This window comes from Gallinula chloropus, assembly GCF_964237585.1.
Source record: "Gallinula chloropus genome assembly, chromosome: 3".
In the NCBI taxonomy this organism is placed as follows: Eukaryota; Metazoa; Chordata; class Aves; order Gruiformes; family Rallidae; genus Gallinula; species Gallinula chloropus.
In genome coordinates, this window is record NC_140087.1 from 13334335 (window position 1) to 13351352 (window position 17018).

At 39.3% G+C, this 17018-nt stretch overlaps 1 protein-coding gene across 4 annotated transcripts in view; it reads left to right on the forward strand.

Annotated features, from left to right (window-relative positions):
• Positions 1 to 824: 824 nt before the first annotated feature.
• HACE1 (HECT domain and ankyrin repeat containing E3 ubiquitin protein ligase 1) overlaps positions 825 to 17018 on the forward strand; it is a gene marked incomplete at its 5' end in the record, with an annotated part of 51336 nt that continues 35142 nt past the window's right edge. For 2 of the 4 annotated variants that reach the window (XM_084262158.1, XM_084262159.1), the window contains 9 exons: positions 825 to 900; positions 5157 to 5211; positions 6617 to 6706; positions 8433 to 8537; positions 9857 to 9932; positions 10217 to 10348; positions 12125 to 12207; positions 14358 to 14454; positions 16825 to 16926. In XM_084262158.1, coding sequence (XP_084118284.1) covers positions 825 to 900; positions 5157 to 5211; positions 6617 to 6706; positions 8433 to 8537; positions 9857 to 9932; positions 10217 to 10348; positions 12125 to 12207; positions 14358 to 14454; positions 16825 to 16926 — 816 coding nt within the window. The remainder of the gene's footprint in view (positions 901 to 5156; positions 5212 to 6616; positions 6707 to 8432; positions 8538 to 9856; positions 9933 to 10216; positions 10349 to 12124; positions 12208 to 14357; positions 14455 to 16824; positions 16927 to 17018) is intronic. The other 2 variants (XM_084262160.1, XM_084262161.1) reach the window with 2 other exon arrangements.

A 17018-nucleotide genomic window follows, 5' to 3' on the forward strand; every position in this document is an offset into this window, starting at 1 on the left:
GATTGACTCTTCCTCCCATCTTAGTGTTGTCCTCAAACTTACTGAGGGAACATTCAATCCCTTCACCCAGGTAATTGATAATGATACTGAACAGGACTGGGCCCAGGACTGAGCCCTGGGGAACACCTCTTGTGACTGGCCTCCAGGTGCATTTATCTCCATTTACTCTTTGGGCATGGCCATTCGGACAGTTTTTTACCCAGCAGAGGGTGCTTCCTTCTTCATTTTCAGTAGCATCAGCTTTAAAGCGTACCAGTTTGGCTAAAAACCTATGTACCTGTGGCCTGGGGATTCTCTGATCAACACTGCAGCCTAGCTGCGATTTCCGGGCAGGGACTGCAGTAGAAGTGCCCCATCCTGCCTGGCTGTGTTTGCCAGGCGCCATTACCCCCTGTAGCTCTGGGGAAACGGAGGCTGAGGCCACTGTGGCAGGATCACTGGCTGGAGTCAACCCCAAAAACCAGTAATTTTTTATTCTCCCCTCCCGCCCCCACCAAAAAAAAAAAGTAACAAGCTGTTTTCTAAACATCCATATGCCACAAATTTTGATAACCGACCCCTACTCTTGTGTCCTCCAAGGAAAAAAACCGACACTGAGGCAAAACCCTAGCTGCTCAGCCAGCGCGCTACCGGCGGCCCCGCCCGCCGCGCGTGCGCACGGCCGCCAGGCCGCTGAGCATGAGCAGACGGCGGGGGCTCGGTGGCGGCCTGAGGGGCTTCCGCGCTGCCACCGTCGCGATGGGCTGAGGGGACGGACGGCGGTGGCGGCGGGGTGGGGGGGTGGGGGTGGTGTGTGCAGCGGCTCTAGGCTGGGCGCCCCGAGGATGGAGAGAGCCATGGAGCAGCTGAACCGGCTGACGAGGTCCCTGCGCCGCGCCCGCACCGTGGAGCTGCCGGATGGTAGGAGGGGGACGGCAGGGCGGCGGTTTGCCCCGGCGCCGCGGCGGCCTCCCCGGGCCTGTGGGGGTGAGCTGAGCCGCACTGGGGGCCGTTGTGTAGCCCCGCCTGGCGGGGCGACTCGGGAGGGGGGGAAAACGTGCTCCCTTCCTCCCCCTTCGAGGGGCTTTTTTATTTGTAACGGTGATCATAACAACAGCAGCGGCTTCCCTGTCCTCTTCCTTTCCCCGGTGTCTCGCAGCCCCGGGGCGCGGGGTGCCCCCGCTCGCCGTTGTGGCCTCTGGGCCTGGGCGAGTCGGTGGTCTGGGGTGCTGGACCCTCGTTTTACCCGGTTTTAAATCCTTCGTTAGGTGTCTCATCGCTGGCATGCTCGTGATGGCAGATCTTTGGTTCGTTTCTCTTTTTCTTTATAGTACTGAATTCTGGAAAGGGGCTGTAAGTCGCTGTCACTAGTCACAGCCTAATGTTTTTTTGGCTCTCGACTACTTTTCACGGGTGCTAGCCACCCGGTGTGGGGAGGGAGTTGGGAATTCAGCTTCAGGCTCCTATGGCAGGTAGTTCAGTGTTCCAGCCAGGTCTGGCCTATGGGAAGACGACCCTTGCAGAAGTTTTTGGATATCCAAAAGTTTCCCTGAGCTGTGTGCTGTCATTGTGGGTTCTCCAGGGTTTGTTTTCACAGACGAGTCTGGCTTTGTGTCTGCCAGCTTTCATGTCCGGTGGTGGAGGAGAATGAGTAATACTTTGTTTTCTCTGTGCGTTTCCTGTTCAGACTTCCTCGCCGCTGCATGTGGACTTCCCCCCTACGCTGAGCTGCTACACCCTTATTGTCACCCATCAGCAGCTTCAGTGTCTGACAGTGCAGTTGCTCATAAATCTCATAAAACGACAGGCAACTTTCAGACAGATTTTGCTGCTCCTTGTAAGCTCTCGCATCTCAGCAGCAAAACTTGATGTAATGCTGTTAATGTAAGATCAGGCTTACAGAAATAAAGTAGTAGCAGCACCAGTTTAATTGATTGTGGTAATATGAATAATGCTTAGCGTAACATATGCCATTTGGCACTGCTTTAAACTTACTCCAGTACTAGTGTTGGCAAATTCATTCTGAATATGAGCTCAGCCATTCTCTTCCTATCCTCAGCATTGTTATCTTACACTTCAGAGATAATTATTTCTGTGGTAGTGCCAAGTGCCACCCCTGTGACCTCTGGAACAACTACTTCTCTTGCCCTGTAGTGCAGAAAGAATGTCAGTCAGCCCTATGTATTCTCCAGCAATTACATGGAACAGATCACAGCAGGACTGAAAGAAGGAGATAAATGGACTCCACGCTCTGAAGTATCAAATTATATTCCAAAAAAAATCTCCATTCAGTGGCCATTTAACTTTGGCTACATCTTAGTTCATGTCTGGTTTCTTGACCTAAGCGTTCCCTAGGTTCATGCAGGCCTGTTCAGACTCTTCCTGAGAAGCAGGTTTGGGTTGTAGTTTTGCTCCAAACATGTACTGACAGGATCAGCTTGGAAAATACCACCGCTGGTCTAGTATGGCATGCAGTTTGGTGGCTTCTTGTGTACTGTTTGGTTTTTTTTCCCTCTCCCATGTATACTTGAATAGCTTTGGTTTGAAAGACAGATGATTTACCTCTCTGTCCTTAAAGTAAGAGTCGTAGTACACTTTTAGGAAATGGAGATGTATGTTCAAACTTCCTTTTGCTGAAGGAGGCAGTAAATTCTGGTATTTAACTTCCTTTGCGTGTGCTGTAGCCATTAGGGCATTATATGGATGGTGCTGATGCTTCTGTAAGATTGCAGTCTCTGCCAAATTCAAGCTAATATCTCTTATGAAGTAATAAGTGTATCTTGTCAGGGTGGGATTCTAGATGATAAATTTTAACTGCTGCTTTTTTTTTTTTTTTAAATCAGGCATTAACACCTGAGTCCAGTGCCAGTGAATACCCTGAGCTGACCCTGGCAATAGGAAATACTATAGTAGAGGGTTTTTTTCATCAGGCATATCCTTCAGTAGGCATTTTCTGTGCACTTAAGAGCTTGACACAAATTTCTGGATTCTACTCTTAGGGCTCAGTGCCTGAAAACTAGGTCTTGCAGCCCAAAGTTGTAGGTTTTAGGTCTTTTGGCTTTGACTGTATTTTGGGTGCCACTTTTTTTAGTGTATGTATGTTTTTAGATATTTGTGACTTGAAATGCAGCCAAGTTAGAGGTGTGTTTTCTCTCCCTGGGGTCATCTACTTTACTTTAGTCAAAAGGAGTTTATGAATAGGGATAATAATTAACAAAAATAGGCACAAAAGCTCGTTCATACCACGCTTTTTTATTTCAGTACAAAACTATGGTAAAATCTGCATATGCTCCACAGTATAGATTTTGTTCATAGAATAGCAAAGGGCTTAGTTTTGTAACTATACCATAAACACCTTTTATGGCCCAGCTACACTAATATTTAACTATATTTTTTTATAGATTATACTTGCAATATAGTAAAATTTAGTTAGGATCAGTATCAAGCATTTCAGTTAAGCATGCTGGTATATCTAAAGCTGCTTTTGATGCCTCTTTAATAAGGCATGATTGTGAGAATACACAAGGATGTCATCTTCAGATTTAGTTGGCATTCTCAAATTCTGGTTTTGTTGCAGTTGGAGAGCCAAGAGACCTGTGGAACTATTCTCAAGCAAGAATTTTCTTATTTTATTTGTATATACTGAGAGCTAATCATGGATAGATTTTGAAAACGTGATAAAATCTTTTCCATGACTAATATATTTATCTAGCTTCCATTTAGTCGTATTTCTAAGACCCTCCATATGTGTCCACTCCCTCTCTTCCAACCTGGACCCCTCCTCCTAGCAGTCAAATTCTAGTGGTGCATTTTGGGGGTGGAATTACCTGATGCTCACGGAGCTCTATAATCTACAGGCAGTTCAAACTCTTGAATATCACATCTCTTTTCAGTGTATAAAGGTAATAATAGATTAGCATAGCTTCTTTCTTTGTTAGCTACAGACCGCTTCAAATAGTGGGTAGCAGCACTGATCTTGGGGCACTGTAGAAGAAGAATAATGAACAGTGTAGTAATAGCATGATGAGAGTTTCTCTGTGTCCACTTGATAACACTGAAGAATTCTTTGTTTAATATTTGGTAAATAGCAGCTTGCCTATCTAGTGGAAGCAGCAAGCACGTAGAAACATGATATGTAAAAGATATGTGAAGCCATGTATGTTTGGGTCTGTTTTAATTCTTCCTATTCTCATTGCTTTCTAACTTTGGTATCTAAATCAAGATGCTCAGGAAAATGTTCAAAATGAGTCCTATATGACCATGTCCTGGAAATATATAGCAGGGTTCTCAGGAAGTGGAGTCTGTCCTGTCGTACGCCACTGCCTATGTGAATAGTCTGTGGAGACTGGACTCCCAACAACGGGTAGCTTGCATCAAGAGAGAAAATATTAGTGTATTATTGTTACTATTTATGTATAATTATCATATTATTATACATTATACTATAATTATACATGGAACCCTTTTAAATTTTGTCCAATTCATCCTTTAAAAATAATATTTTACTGCAGAAAGTCTCTTAAGTGACCAAACAGGCACGTCATACCCATACAGTGTGTGGTATGTGCAGCAGTAGTACTGAGGAAGGCTGTATTGCTGAATGTCAGGCTGTTCCCACCACAGACCTGTATTTTTGTGTTCGGGCCTTTTTTCATTGTCTCCAAATGTGGAATATGAACCTAGTTAGAAATTAGAATTAAATTTATTGCATTCAGGTATTCAAATTTAGAGGCCAAAAATTAATATCTGTGGTGTAATTTAGTTTAAATAAATGACTTTTAAAAAAGTATGAAAATCACCTCAGAACACAGGAAATTCCTTCTCTTCATAGCAAGCTACTTTTATTTAACTTTTTTGTTAGTGCACATTTCTTAAATACTTTTATTTAATTAACGGAATCATCAATTTAAATAAATTGATGGTCCATTGAAACGTCTGTATTACTTTGTAAAAGGAAAAAAGTAGCATTGGAATTTCATGTATTGCAGTCCTGTTAATTACCTCTTCTAAGTATGGTGGCTTTTTCTTTGTAAAGAAACTTCAGGCATGTATAACCTGTGTAAAAAGTGATCTGTTGAACTAGTAGACACTTTAAAAGGTAGTAAGTGTTGCTAAATTAATTTATTTGAAAGAAAATATTTCATTATGATAATAGAGTAAATTTAATTTCTTTACAGATAATGAAACTGCTGTCTATACACTAATGCCGATGGTTATGGCTGATCAGCACAGGTGAGAGCTTCTTTCAGCTTCCTTTATTTTAGGTACAGAAAGCATGTTTGCCAGAATTGTAGCTGCTAGAGCACTCTTGGGAGTTAGGCTGCTGAATTGCTGAGATCGTCTGTAGCTGAAGTTAGCCCTTGACTGTGTATCCTAGCACACTCTTACCCCAGAAACCTGTTTTATGTTATGCAATAGACTGGACCTGTGATTTGTTTTGTTGCTTTATGTAGGATAAGAACAAAAGCATCGCTTTGTAACTGGGTTGTAGCTCTGACTGTGTATTTATTGATGACATAGCACCTCTTAGTCCACGTCTTGTCTCATTAAAAGTCTCTAAAACAAGATTTGGACAATGAGATTAGTAGTTCTGGGATTCCTCAAACAAGCAGCAGTTTCTCTTAGCCAGTTGTCCTCAGAGTGGTTGGGACCTGGAGGCTGAACAGGGCCAGCTTAGCTGTGCTACTTTCTGATGCCATATTTCTCAGGATAAATGGTTGTTCTTCTGCATAACACCTGGTTGAGATTGTGCCCTGGTTTTGGCCAGGACAGAGTTAGATTTCCTGAGGAGCCAGCACAGGTGAGCCAAGCTGGCCAAGGGTGTTTCCATACCATGTCACATCGTGTTCCCTGTAAAAGAGGGCTGGGCAGGGAGGAGCGGGTCTGTGTGGCTCTGGCATGGTCTGAGTGCAGGTGGAGTGTCTGGTAGGCTGTTGGCAATTGCTTTGTCACTGCCTGTGTAGTCTGTCAGACTCCTGTTGTTCCCCTCTCTCCGTGCTGTGTCAGTAAACTGTCCTTATCCCAACCCTCAGGGCCTGTGTGTGCTTCTCCTCAGCTCAGCTGCTGCCTGGGGCTGATCCACCACAGAATGTTTGCAAGGGTTTTAAACTGTGTCATCCAATCATTAGTGGAAGTTCAAATCACCAGTTCACTTGCAGTTTTGCCTATTTTGAAATATTTTATCTTAACTAATATTTTATCTTTACTAATTAGGGCTTGAAGGGTCCTATTTACATTTCCTATACTATTGGCAAATCATGTGTCCTTTTACTTCACTGTGTGTGCCAGTCTTCCTTCTAAATTTTGTCTATGTTTGGGAAAGCTACTGGGTATCTGTCGTGTGTGTGTGTGTGTGTGGCTTTGCCTGTGTTTAGATAAGAAGGAAAATAGGAATTTATTGATTTTCAAACTAAAGCTATGAATTTGCTTGTTTTCCATATTTGTAAAGAAGTATGAAGTGAAAGAGTGTAAGTACTGTTAAAGTGCAGAAGCTTGAAAGCTGTTGGATCTCTTCAGAAAATAGTTGGAGGGAAAAAACTAGTGATCAAGAAAGACATAGATTACTTGTGTACAAGTTACAATATATACTTTTCTTTGATAGTGACCTGTTTTTAATTAAAATTTTATTTGTTTGAAGGTCTGTCTCAGAGCTGCTATCAAATTCAAAATTTGATGTGAATTATGCATTTGGACGTGTGAAGAGAAGTTTGCTTCATATTGCAGCAAAGTAAGACTTACTTGAGTCCAGTCCAGAAGTTAACAATGAAAGTATTACCACAAATCTAAGGCACCAATGTAAGCTGGAAAACTCTGTAGTATCAGATCACATTTGTTTTTACACTTCCTTTTTGTATTTTACTTGTTCTTTTACCAGTATACCTGCCTCAGTGAGAGGGCAGGTTTGACACATGACAGCAAATGGCATTCCAAATTCTAGTGAAGGAAGTCTTGGTGGATACTTCTTTTTCTTTCTGTGAAATCTCAGTCTCTGAAGAAGTGTGTCCACTATGTGTACCCTGTAAAGCTGGGTTACTCTTGCCTTTGTAGGTGCAGAGAAACCTTGCCTCCAGGTGCTGCTTGTTTTTGAAATATTTTATAAAAGAGGGAAGCACTTGGATGTTTATTGGGAAGCAGTTGGTCCAAAGTACTTCACCTGACTGTAACTGAACTTGGCCCCTCACTTGTAATAAATTTTTGTATCCTGGATAAAGGGCTTGAGTGCAAATTTCAAATCTGTGACCTAGATTATTATTTAAGTAGCTCTTCCATGGGAAATAAATCTATATTGCCAAGAAACAGCCAGCTAAACATAACCTTAATAGAAGTGAACAAGGTAGTTTTTGAAATAGCCTTCCTTTGAAATAGGAAGCTAAACTTTAAACGAATGAATGCACTATATTTGGGACCCATTTTAAATATCTTGAAAGTTCTTCCATTTAAACTGTTAAAAGTTGAAAGAAATAGATGTAGTGTTGCATGTAAATAGCAGGTATTTGGGCATAATAAAGGTAGAAGTTCCAGCTTTCTAAGCAGACTGTTTTAGAAATATGCTTCCCAAATATTCCATCTTAGAATTACATGCTGTTTGTATAAAATTTAATTAAGTACTTAATGAAAGCAAACTTTTAGCACACATCTTAGGAGTATCTTTGAAAAGGTGTATTTATTCATCCTGAACACCAAGAAAACGTGTTACACTTCGTTTCTGGAATAGTTGTTGTGTCATTAAGATGTTGCTGAGATGCTGCTATTGCAACTTACTGTAGAGATAGTCTTCTGTTTCTTTTGGCTGCTGTGTAGCAGTTCTGTCCTGGGAAGAGTAGTAACCATGGACAGATACAAATGATAGATACAAAAATACTGTGTGATTATCCTCCCAAGCAACTATTCTTGAAAAACTTAGGAGTAAAGTAAGCATATAATGTAAAGTTTCTGTGTTCTTGGTGACATTGGTTATCCTGAAGAGCTGCTGCATTATGAAAATGAAAAGGGGAGTAACAGATTCAAAACAAGTATCAAAGAAATATTTGGATGAATTTTAGAATTTTTCTGCCATTTAAACTTTAAAATGTAACTTCCAGACAATGAAGCATAGCAACAACAAAAATTTTACACTGGAGTTGTTATTTAATGGAAAATTCAGTCCTGTGAATAGATTAAATATGAGGGAGATGAGAGGAAATGGTAAGCAAAGCATTTTAGACCATTTATGTTTTAAACCATTAGCAGTCTTGAAGATTTGCTGTTGGGATTTCAAGTCACTAAAACCACATGGTAGGCTAGTACCTATTCATCAGCCAGTTCTCACTGCATTTAAGTGTCTTTCCTTTAGTTTCATGTTAACATTTTTGTACTGTATGTAATCTGTAATAATATTGCTGTTGTCTTTACATCAAGATACAGTTTGTAAATATCCTTTTACAGTTTTTTCCCCATCTTTATTTTGTTCTTAGCTGTGGATCAGTTGAATGCCTTGTTCTATTATTAAAAAAAGGGGCAAATCCAAACTATCAGGACATTTCAGGATGCACACCTCTCCACTTAGCAGCGAGGAATGGGTAAGGAAAAAAGTTTTTAAATCCCTTATAAAGGTTTTGTTCAAAATGTCTCTGAGCTGACATGTCCTTTAACGTTTTTGCATAGTTAAAGAAAATACTTTGGTTTTCACTTTTGAAAATAGGGATGGCACACTTACAGGGAATGTGGAGGTTAAAATTGAAATATTTGGATAATTTTATACAAATAGGAAGCTGTGTTTGAAGTGCCAATTTTAATGCCAGTCATTTTATTGCTTTCTATTAAGCCCAACCTTAATGATTCGTACAGTGGTAGTCAAACAAGGGATGCATTTGCTTTCTAGTTAGCTAAGTAAGAAAAGATTTTGAAGAGGACACTGGAGGTTTTGAAACGAATCAGATATGTCAGACCTTTCTCAAAGAATGTCTCCAAGGAAATTTTTACCACAAGGAAGGGAATACAAAGTTTGCTTGCACAATATTATGGTGGGGGAATAAAAACCAACATTAAGCAAGCACCTCTTTAAATTTTAAGATTTTATTTTTTGAATTGTAATATATGGCAATGCACAGCTGGTAATGGTAATATTGTCTTTTTAGAAGGAGTATATGTTACAGTAACTGAATTGTATCACAGCTGGTACCTCAAATGAGCAGGAGGTAGTGTTCAGTGGCCTTTTAGGTATGTGAGGGAGGAGTATTTCTAGAAGAAAAAAGTAGCCAAGTGGTACATGATGAAATGCAGAAATACACACAGGAGACAGTTATATGTAACTGAAGTGTGAAAAGGGTATGAGATGTACCAAATGGAAAGTAAGAATAAACTCTTAAGGGTAAAGCGCTTAGAGCATCAGGGTGTTAAAAGATCAAACAAAATACGAAATAGGAAAAACACCCCTACTTTCATGAAGGAAGTATTGTACTTGCTAAAGATTCACAAAGTGTTACGAGTGTCTCATTAAATAATGATTGTTGGGTACTGTAAATGTGTTCCCTGAAGCGTACAGATGATGAACTTCATGGATTTCCATTAGCTGAACTCTAGCTTCTTGAGAGTGTGGTTCATGCTGAGCTGAAGCTGTTAGAGTGGTGGTGAAGTACTTCTACACTTTGCACAGAAAACCTTTAGCTACATAGTTATGTTTATAGCCTTGTGCTGTCATATGCTGTACTTGTACTGTATCTCTGGTGCTATTGATGATCACTTTTTTTACATGCTTGGTACTGTACTCCTTGTAAAGTAAAACTACCTGTTATGGTTTGTGCAATGATGAGTTAGGGTGAGTGGAACTCCAAGAAGGTACTTGGTCTTTGTAAATGATTTCCCTTGGCTGGGTTTTAATGTATTCTTTTGTTTATAGCCAGAAGAAATGTATGAGCAAGCTTCTGGAATACAGTGCAGATGTCAACATTTGTAATAATGAAGGCTTGACTGCAGTAAGTGCTATTGATTCTCATTATGTTCTTAAAACAAACAAAAAAAATTTGAAGATTCTTATTTCTTAAGCTTGTGCTGCCTTACATGTAAATAAATCAAATTGCTGTGTGTCTAATGTACTTAAGAATTGAAAGATGTGATCAAAGTACTTGGGCATCCGATAGTATTACTCAGAGGTGCTTTTTGTGAAAATATTGACAAAAGTATGGTCAGATTTAAAGTCATGTTTATGAAATACTTAAATCTCTGCTAAAAGAAACATATGTCATCATTTTTTACTTAGATTCATTGGTTGGCTGTCAATGGACGGACAGAATTGCTTCATGATCTTGTTCAGCATGTCAGTAATGTAGATGTTGAAGATGCAATGGGACAGACAGCCCTTCATGTAGCTTGTCAAAATGGACACAAGACAGTAAGTTTCTCAATTTTAAAGACATTAGGCTTGTAAAGAATTATGTGCCTGTAAACAAGAGGCTAGTCATGCACATGATGATTAGAACTGTGAAGAACTCTGTCTTAGTATTGACTGCATACACTTCCATGGGAACAAGTCATTTATTCTTGTGTAGGTGATTGATCTTAGTGCTCATAGGAGTTTAAGTCAGTTACCATATACTATTCAGCTGTTCTCTGATACTTTTATAGCCTTGTTGATTGCAGGTTTTGATGCAATGTTAAGCATTTCAAGATGTTCTTCCTTTTTAGAATAGAATGTGTTTGATTCATAATTGTACCAGCTATTAATGTGCTTTTGAAATCTGGATTGACCCTAATTTACTGTAAATGAAATGAACAGAGTTGGGTCAGCTAGGTATTTAACATTAGAATTAAACAAGTTCACATGAACTCTCGCGTAGAATCATAGAATGTATAAGGTTGGAAGGGACCTTTAGAGGTCATCTAGTCCAACAGTGAGCAGGGACATCTTCGCTAGATCAGGTTTCTCAGAACCCCATCAAGCCTGACCTTGAATATTTCCAGGTATGGGGCTTCCACTACCTCTCTGGGCAGCCTGTTCCAGTGATCTATCACCCACATATTGAAGATTTTTTTTTTTCCTAATGTCCAACTGAAATGTCCCTTTTTCTAGTTTAAAGCCATTACCCCCTGTCCTGTTGCTGCATGCCCTCATGAATAGCTCCTCCCCAGCTTTCCCATAGGCACCTTTCAGGTATTGGAAGGCTGCTGTAAGGTCTCCCCAGAGCCTTCTCTTCTCCAAGCTGAACAAGCCCAACTCTCTCAGCTTGCCTTCACTGGAGTGGTGCTCCAGCCCTCTGATCATTTTTGTGGCCTGCTTGTCACTGTCTTTCATCTGGACTTGGAGCCATTGACTACCCTCTGGATGTGGCTGTTCAGCCAATTCCTCACCTACTGAACAGTCCACCTGTCAAATTTGTATCTCCAATTTAGAGAGAAGGATGTTGTGGGGGGGTCATGTCAGAGGACTAGCAGAAATCCAGGTAGATGACATCCCTAGCTCTTCCTTTCTCCACTTATTTGTTGATCTATGTGAATAATTTTTAAGCCTGACCTTGCATTAGGGCTATTTACTGCTGAGTACAGGTCTAGATGCTTTACTTGAGCTGAATTATACCCATATAGATAATGATCTTGAATTCTACACACTGTCTCCACACTCTACACACTGTTAAATGTAAAAAAACCCCAACCCTTTCTACTTAGATCCTTTCTGTTATTGTCAGAGCTTGAATTTGGAAGACCAAGTTCTGAGAAACTTTTATCTATAGACTTATCTGCTTTGTGTTTGGAAAATAGCAAAAGTTGGTTGAGATTTTGCACAATGTTTTCATATTTTTGAATTTGCTGCCTATTTCTTCTACTTTAGTGTGTGCTTAAACTTCAGCTTGTGATAAGGCTGTTGATGGCTGTCGGTAACTTGAGGGTTACTTGCCTAAGAAGTGTCACTTTTTGATGGCTTATAGTTCCAGGTGTCTTTGGGATTAACTGAAGTTCAGTGAGAGCATTGTTATTAAAATGGGAAGTTCACAGGGAGCTTTGAGCTCTGACAACCATGATTTTCCATCTAGTGTTCAAGAAGTTTGGTTTTGAGATTTATTACTGAAAATGAAATCCTTCAGTGTCACTAGACATTAATGTCACTAAACAGTATTAAGTCCATGGACACTTCTGCTGCTCTTTCTAATTCTGGTGTTTTCTTCTGTTCTAGACGGTGCAGTGTTTGCTGGACAGTGGTGCAGATATAAACAGGCCGAATGTGTCAGGGGCAACTCCACTCTATTTTGCCTGCAGGTATTTATTCTTAACTTTTGAATATGGTGCTAAAAGTGAAATAGATTTTGTTTTCTTCTGCAATAATCACTGTGAGAAAGCACGAAAATAGGGAAATATAACAGCTGAGTGGTGTTTAATGTTGCCTAGTGTTTTAATGTAGCTTAGTGTCTCATTTAAATACTTATCTTAGTAGTGCAGGCTCATATACCTCTAGCAGGCATGTTAAGCACGTGGCTGTGCGTGTTCTAACATGAGTCATAAATTGGTAACTAATGAACCTTTTTATGAAAAAAAACCCCACAAAAAGAAATCTACCATCTTAGATTATATGGAGTAATATTTTTGTCTTTTCTATGGTTTCTTAAAGCCAGTGTATTTTATAGTAAGAATTTAAGTGGCTTTTGTAGTGGTTCAATATTCTTCACATGCAACTCTCTGGGTTGGTTAAATAATGGCAGTATTCCTGCCTCTTCCTTGCCAGGTCATTTGTGAATACAGGTTTGCCAGGCATATCACTTTCCTGCTGTTTTAAAGGTCCCATCTATTTTATTTCTTTTGTGGGAAGGTCTCTATGTTGAGAAGTAAGAGTAATTAAGCTAATGATTGCCACACTCATCAGTTTCTAAAAATGCAGCCTTTTATAAGGCAAGCTTGACTATTTAATGTACATTATGGTAATACAGTGTACATGAAATGTACACATGTGCCTTAATATTAGGTTGAAATTATATTATTCTGTTTTTTTCAGTTTATTTTAATTTCAAAACTAATCACATATGATAAATGAAATTTTAATTGGAGCACTTCTGATATTTGTTAGAACATTTGCAATGTTGTAATCACTGTGCTTTGGTTTAATAGTTCAACAGTGATTGAAAGTTAATGTAAGCAATGTTTATGTTGTGGGAACCCTGGTCTCTGGAGTTTGTATGCTGACTCTGCATTTCAGAAGGGAAGTGGAGAATAAATAGCTGCTAACTAATTGAGCACATTGGTGCTTGATTTAGGCACTGGCATTGGCATCCACTTTAAAAGAAGTAAGCAGCTTGCCTGGGCATGGGAGGCTTTCCAGGAGAAAGTAATGCATTGCAAGTACAGCACTGATGTTCTTTCAGCAATGAACGATTCGAGCAGTGGGAAAGAGGGAATGGGTCCACAGTGGTGGTTAACATCTCAGAAGTGCCAGTTGGTAGTGCTGCCACCCAGGAAGAAAGGTTAGGTCCCAGGTGACAAGGAGAGCAGGATGTGGTAGCTGTGGCTGGTGATGGCTGGAGAGAGGGTATTTGTGCTCAAAGTCTGACTCTCAAATCTTCAAGGCGTTGGGTTGTGCACTCTAGTGAATTACTGTGAAGAGGTGCTTCAAGGAGGCCTTACTTAGTCTCAACTCCTTTCTGAGATCTGGTAGCTGACTTTGCATTGGTGCCAAGTCCTCTACATTAGATTAACTGTTGGTTTCCTGGGCTGGAAGGGTGAGGATGACGAGAACTTGGCTGGGAACTATTGAGAGACCAGTGAAGCTACATCTTGTCCCTCAGCTGTTAATTGTTGCTCTTCCTCTGCCCATACTGAACTGTTAGTGCAGGCAGCCTTGGTGTGTTCCAGGATAGCAGGTATTCATAGTAATTTATGTAAGGGGTGCACTGTAAGTTAGCTTGTGATCTAAAACTTTGTTGAAAACCTCATATCCATAATCTTAATTGTAATTAATTTTGTGTCATTCTTTCATTTTTACCCTGTTAACATTTGTTAGTACATACACTAAAAATCAGTAAAGGCAAAAATCTTTCAGTATGCTTTTAATGAAGTCAACATCTCATTTTCTTCAGAAAAAAAAAGGGGTTTGGAAGATACATGGTCAAGGTATTGAGAGATAGAAATAATGTATGTGTCTAGGCTAAGATGAATTCTTTCTGAATTATGAGGGTTACTCTGGCTTGATAAATGGGTCATACTTAATTTTACACTGCTTCTGCAGTGGCTTGGAAGGTAATAGAAGAATATAACTGGTGTTACCATCTATCCTGTATTTCTGCTTGGTTTCCTACCGTAGCTTATGTTTTCTCCTATCTTACCTTGGTTTTGTTTGTTAGAAGCAATAAAGTCAGATTTATTGCTCATAGGGGAGCATTAAGTTCTGTATTAAATCTTTTTTCTCTTCCTTTGAATAGCCATGGTCAGAGAGACACTGCACAAATTCTTTTGATGAGAGGAGCCAAATATTTACCAGACAAGAAAGGTATTACCCCCCTGGATCTCTGTGTACAGGTATTCAATTAGTAACACACTTTTTCTGTGAACTACTGTTGCTTACTACAATGTCACCTGATGAGTGGTTTGGTTTTGGTTTTTTTTATGAAAGATGGTAGTCCTTTGGCAAAACAGAAATGTAAAAGTAATTGTTTTCCAAGTAAATTTAAAATAACTTTTTGGCAGGTTCCCAGTTTCTACACTTTGCAAAAGGCTTCAAAGATATCAATGAGATCCCTCTAAAGACTTTGCAGGACTGGAGCTTGTGAGAAACAAAGAGCAGGCATAGCTACATTTGACCAGGAAGTTTGGGAATCCTTTATCTAATGGCAACAGACTCTGTTTAGGTGCTTAACTGTTAAAAAGTAAGAAGTAAAGGCATGCAGAAAGGAGTGATTTTTTTGTTGATCTCAACTCATACTTTCTTTTGAAGATACATTACTAACAACGCAAACAAAATTTACACGGCGCCAACTCTTACTTTTCAAAGGTCTTCCAAATATATCTAGATGATGAACAATTAACGATTAACAAAAGTCTTAGATATTCCTAACTGCTGTGCAAAACGTGGCTTTTCTTGCTTGATACCAAATACTGTTTGTTCTGCTTGCTAGGGTGTCTTTTCTTGATTTGCAAACAATTTAACCTGTGTGTGTAAATGAGTGGAAGCTTTTTAACCTTTGCTAGTATTCAGGAGACTAGAAAACTATGAACTGGAGACTGGGGGAAAAAATCACTGTGCTTGGTGGACATCATATTACCCTGATGCATGTCATGAGTTTGGCAGGATAAAGATGAAATGTTCAAATCTTCTGCTGTACTAAGAGATTGAAATAATTTCAAGTTATTTTATTTCTGAAAATTCCTCATGTGCCTGAGACCTGCAGTGGAAGTAGCTCTGTCTGTGGTACAGACTGCTGTCTTCAGTACCCATGGGATAATTTGGGAATATTTAAATATTGACAAATTAATCTCAAACTTAGCTGTGGAAGGGCTTGATCAAGTTAGGTTACTTACAGCATTTCTTTCTGGATATAAGAAGTCCTAGTAAGTCCTCAGCTCTGTTTGCTCAGAAGTGCCAGGTCACTATATTGTCACACTTACTGACACGACTTGAAGCTCAGAGTTAGATTTTTCTCTTTATTATGTCAGAATGACTTACCATCACCGTAAAATCACATGGTCTATTCAGTATTGAGGCTTCTGGTAGTCACATGCCTGTAAGAAAATATACCAGTATGTACTTTAATGGTACTAGGCTTAGTTTTTATGATAGTATCTCAAATGTCTGCTTCAGTCTTCAGTTTTCTGATCTTTATACATCACAATTCTGCCAACTTTTAGGTGTGAGTAGTGACACCTGGTGTTTGCTGTTTTGTAGTGATTACTCTGTTCAAGATCATCTAGTTTACAAGCTTATGATACCAAGTAAAGGAGAAAAAACATTGCCTTTCCTTTTACATCAAGGGTTTTATTCTTTGCTTACAGGTTTGCTTTTCAGAGTAAATAGAATTTTTGATAAGATTGAAATTACAGATTTGTGTAATTCTTATTAACATGGTATCACTTTGATTTTGAAGACTTGACTTTCATTAATTCTTGAGGATTCTGGGTGGTTTCAATTTTAATACATAAGTTCTTGGCACCAGGAACAATTAAGAGAATCTGTTGTGCAGAAAAAAGGAGCTTCTGGACTTGCAACATTTAATATGTAACATAGTCATTTTGCCAATGTAGAATTTGGTGTGTGTATTCAAGTGCTAGGTGCCTACCTAAAAATGCAGCTGTGTTAAAGAAGAGTTGATACAAATAGAACAAAATTTGAATTTGTGGTTTTTCCACAAAAAACCCCATGTTTTTCTCAAAGTTGTGAAGGTAGTCTCAGCTGTTGATCTAAGGCACAAGTGGAATCACACTTGTGTATTGAAGTTAAATAACTATCTTATGACTTTATCCTATTTCTTCCTTTAAAAACTCAGATTTGTGCTTTATGAACCTTTAGGAAAATACTTATTTTGAAGGATTAAGTTCTGGGTGTAGACATGTGTCATCTATCTTTAATGGGAAGAAAAGCTTAATATTGCACTGGTTTTAATCTCTGGTGCATTGTTGGGGAGGTGTTGTTCAAATGTAACTTTAGCTTTCTAGATACCAAAGCATTGCTAAAAAAGAGTGGATGTATGTGAGCCGATATGCTGAAAGAATTTGATTCCAGTATCTCCTGGATGTTTTGTGTCTAACTTTGATGTGCTACTTAATTTTGGTTTATTTTAGGATGGGATTTCTCCATTCAGCAAATCCTTAGTAGGTTTCAATGCCTATAATAGTATAAAACCCAATTCTAATGTGTCTTTTCAATTAATTTATTTCTGACCTATTGCTTCTTAGGGAGGGTATGGAGAGACTTGTGAAGTCTTAATACAATATCATCCTCGACTTTTCCAGACAATAATTCAAATGACGCAGAATGAAGATCTACGTGAAAATATGGTAAGGCAGTGTTATGTGATTTAGCTGTCAGTGCTACAGTAGTTAAACATTATTGTATGTTACTTATCCACGTGGAAAATGTAGAGTCTCTT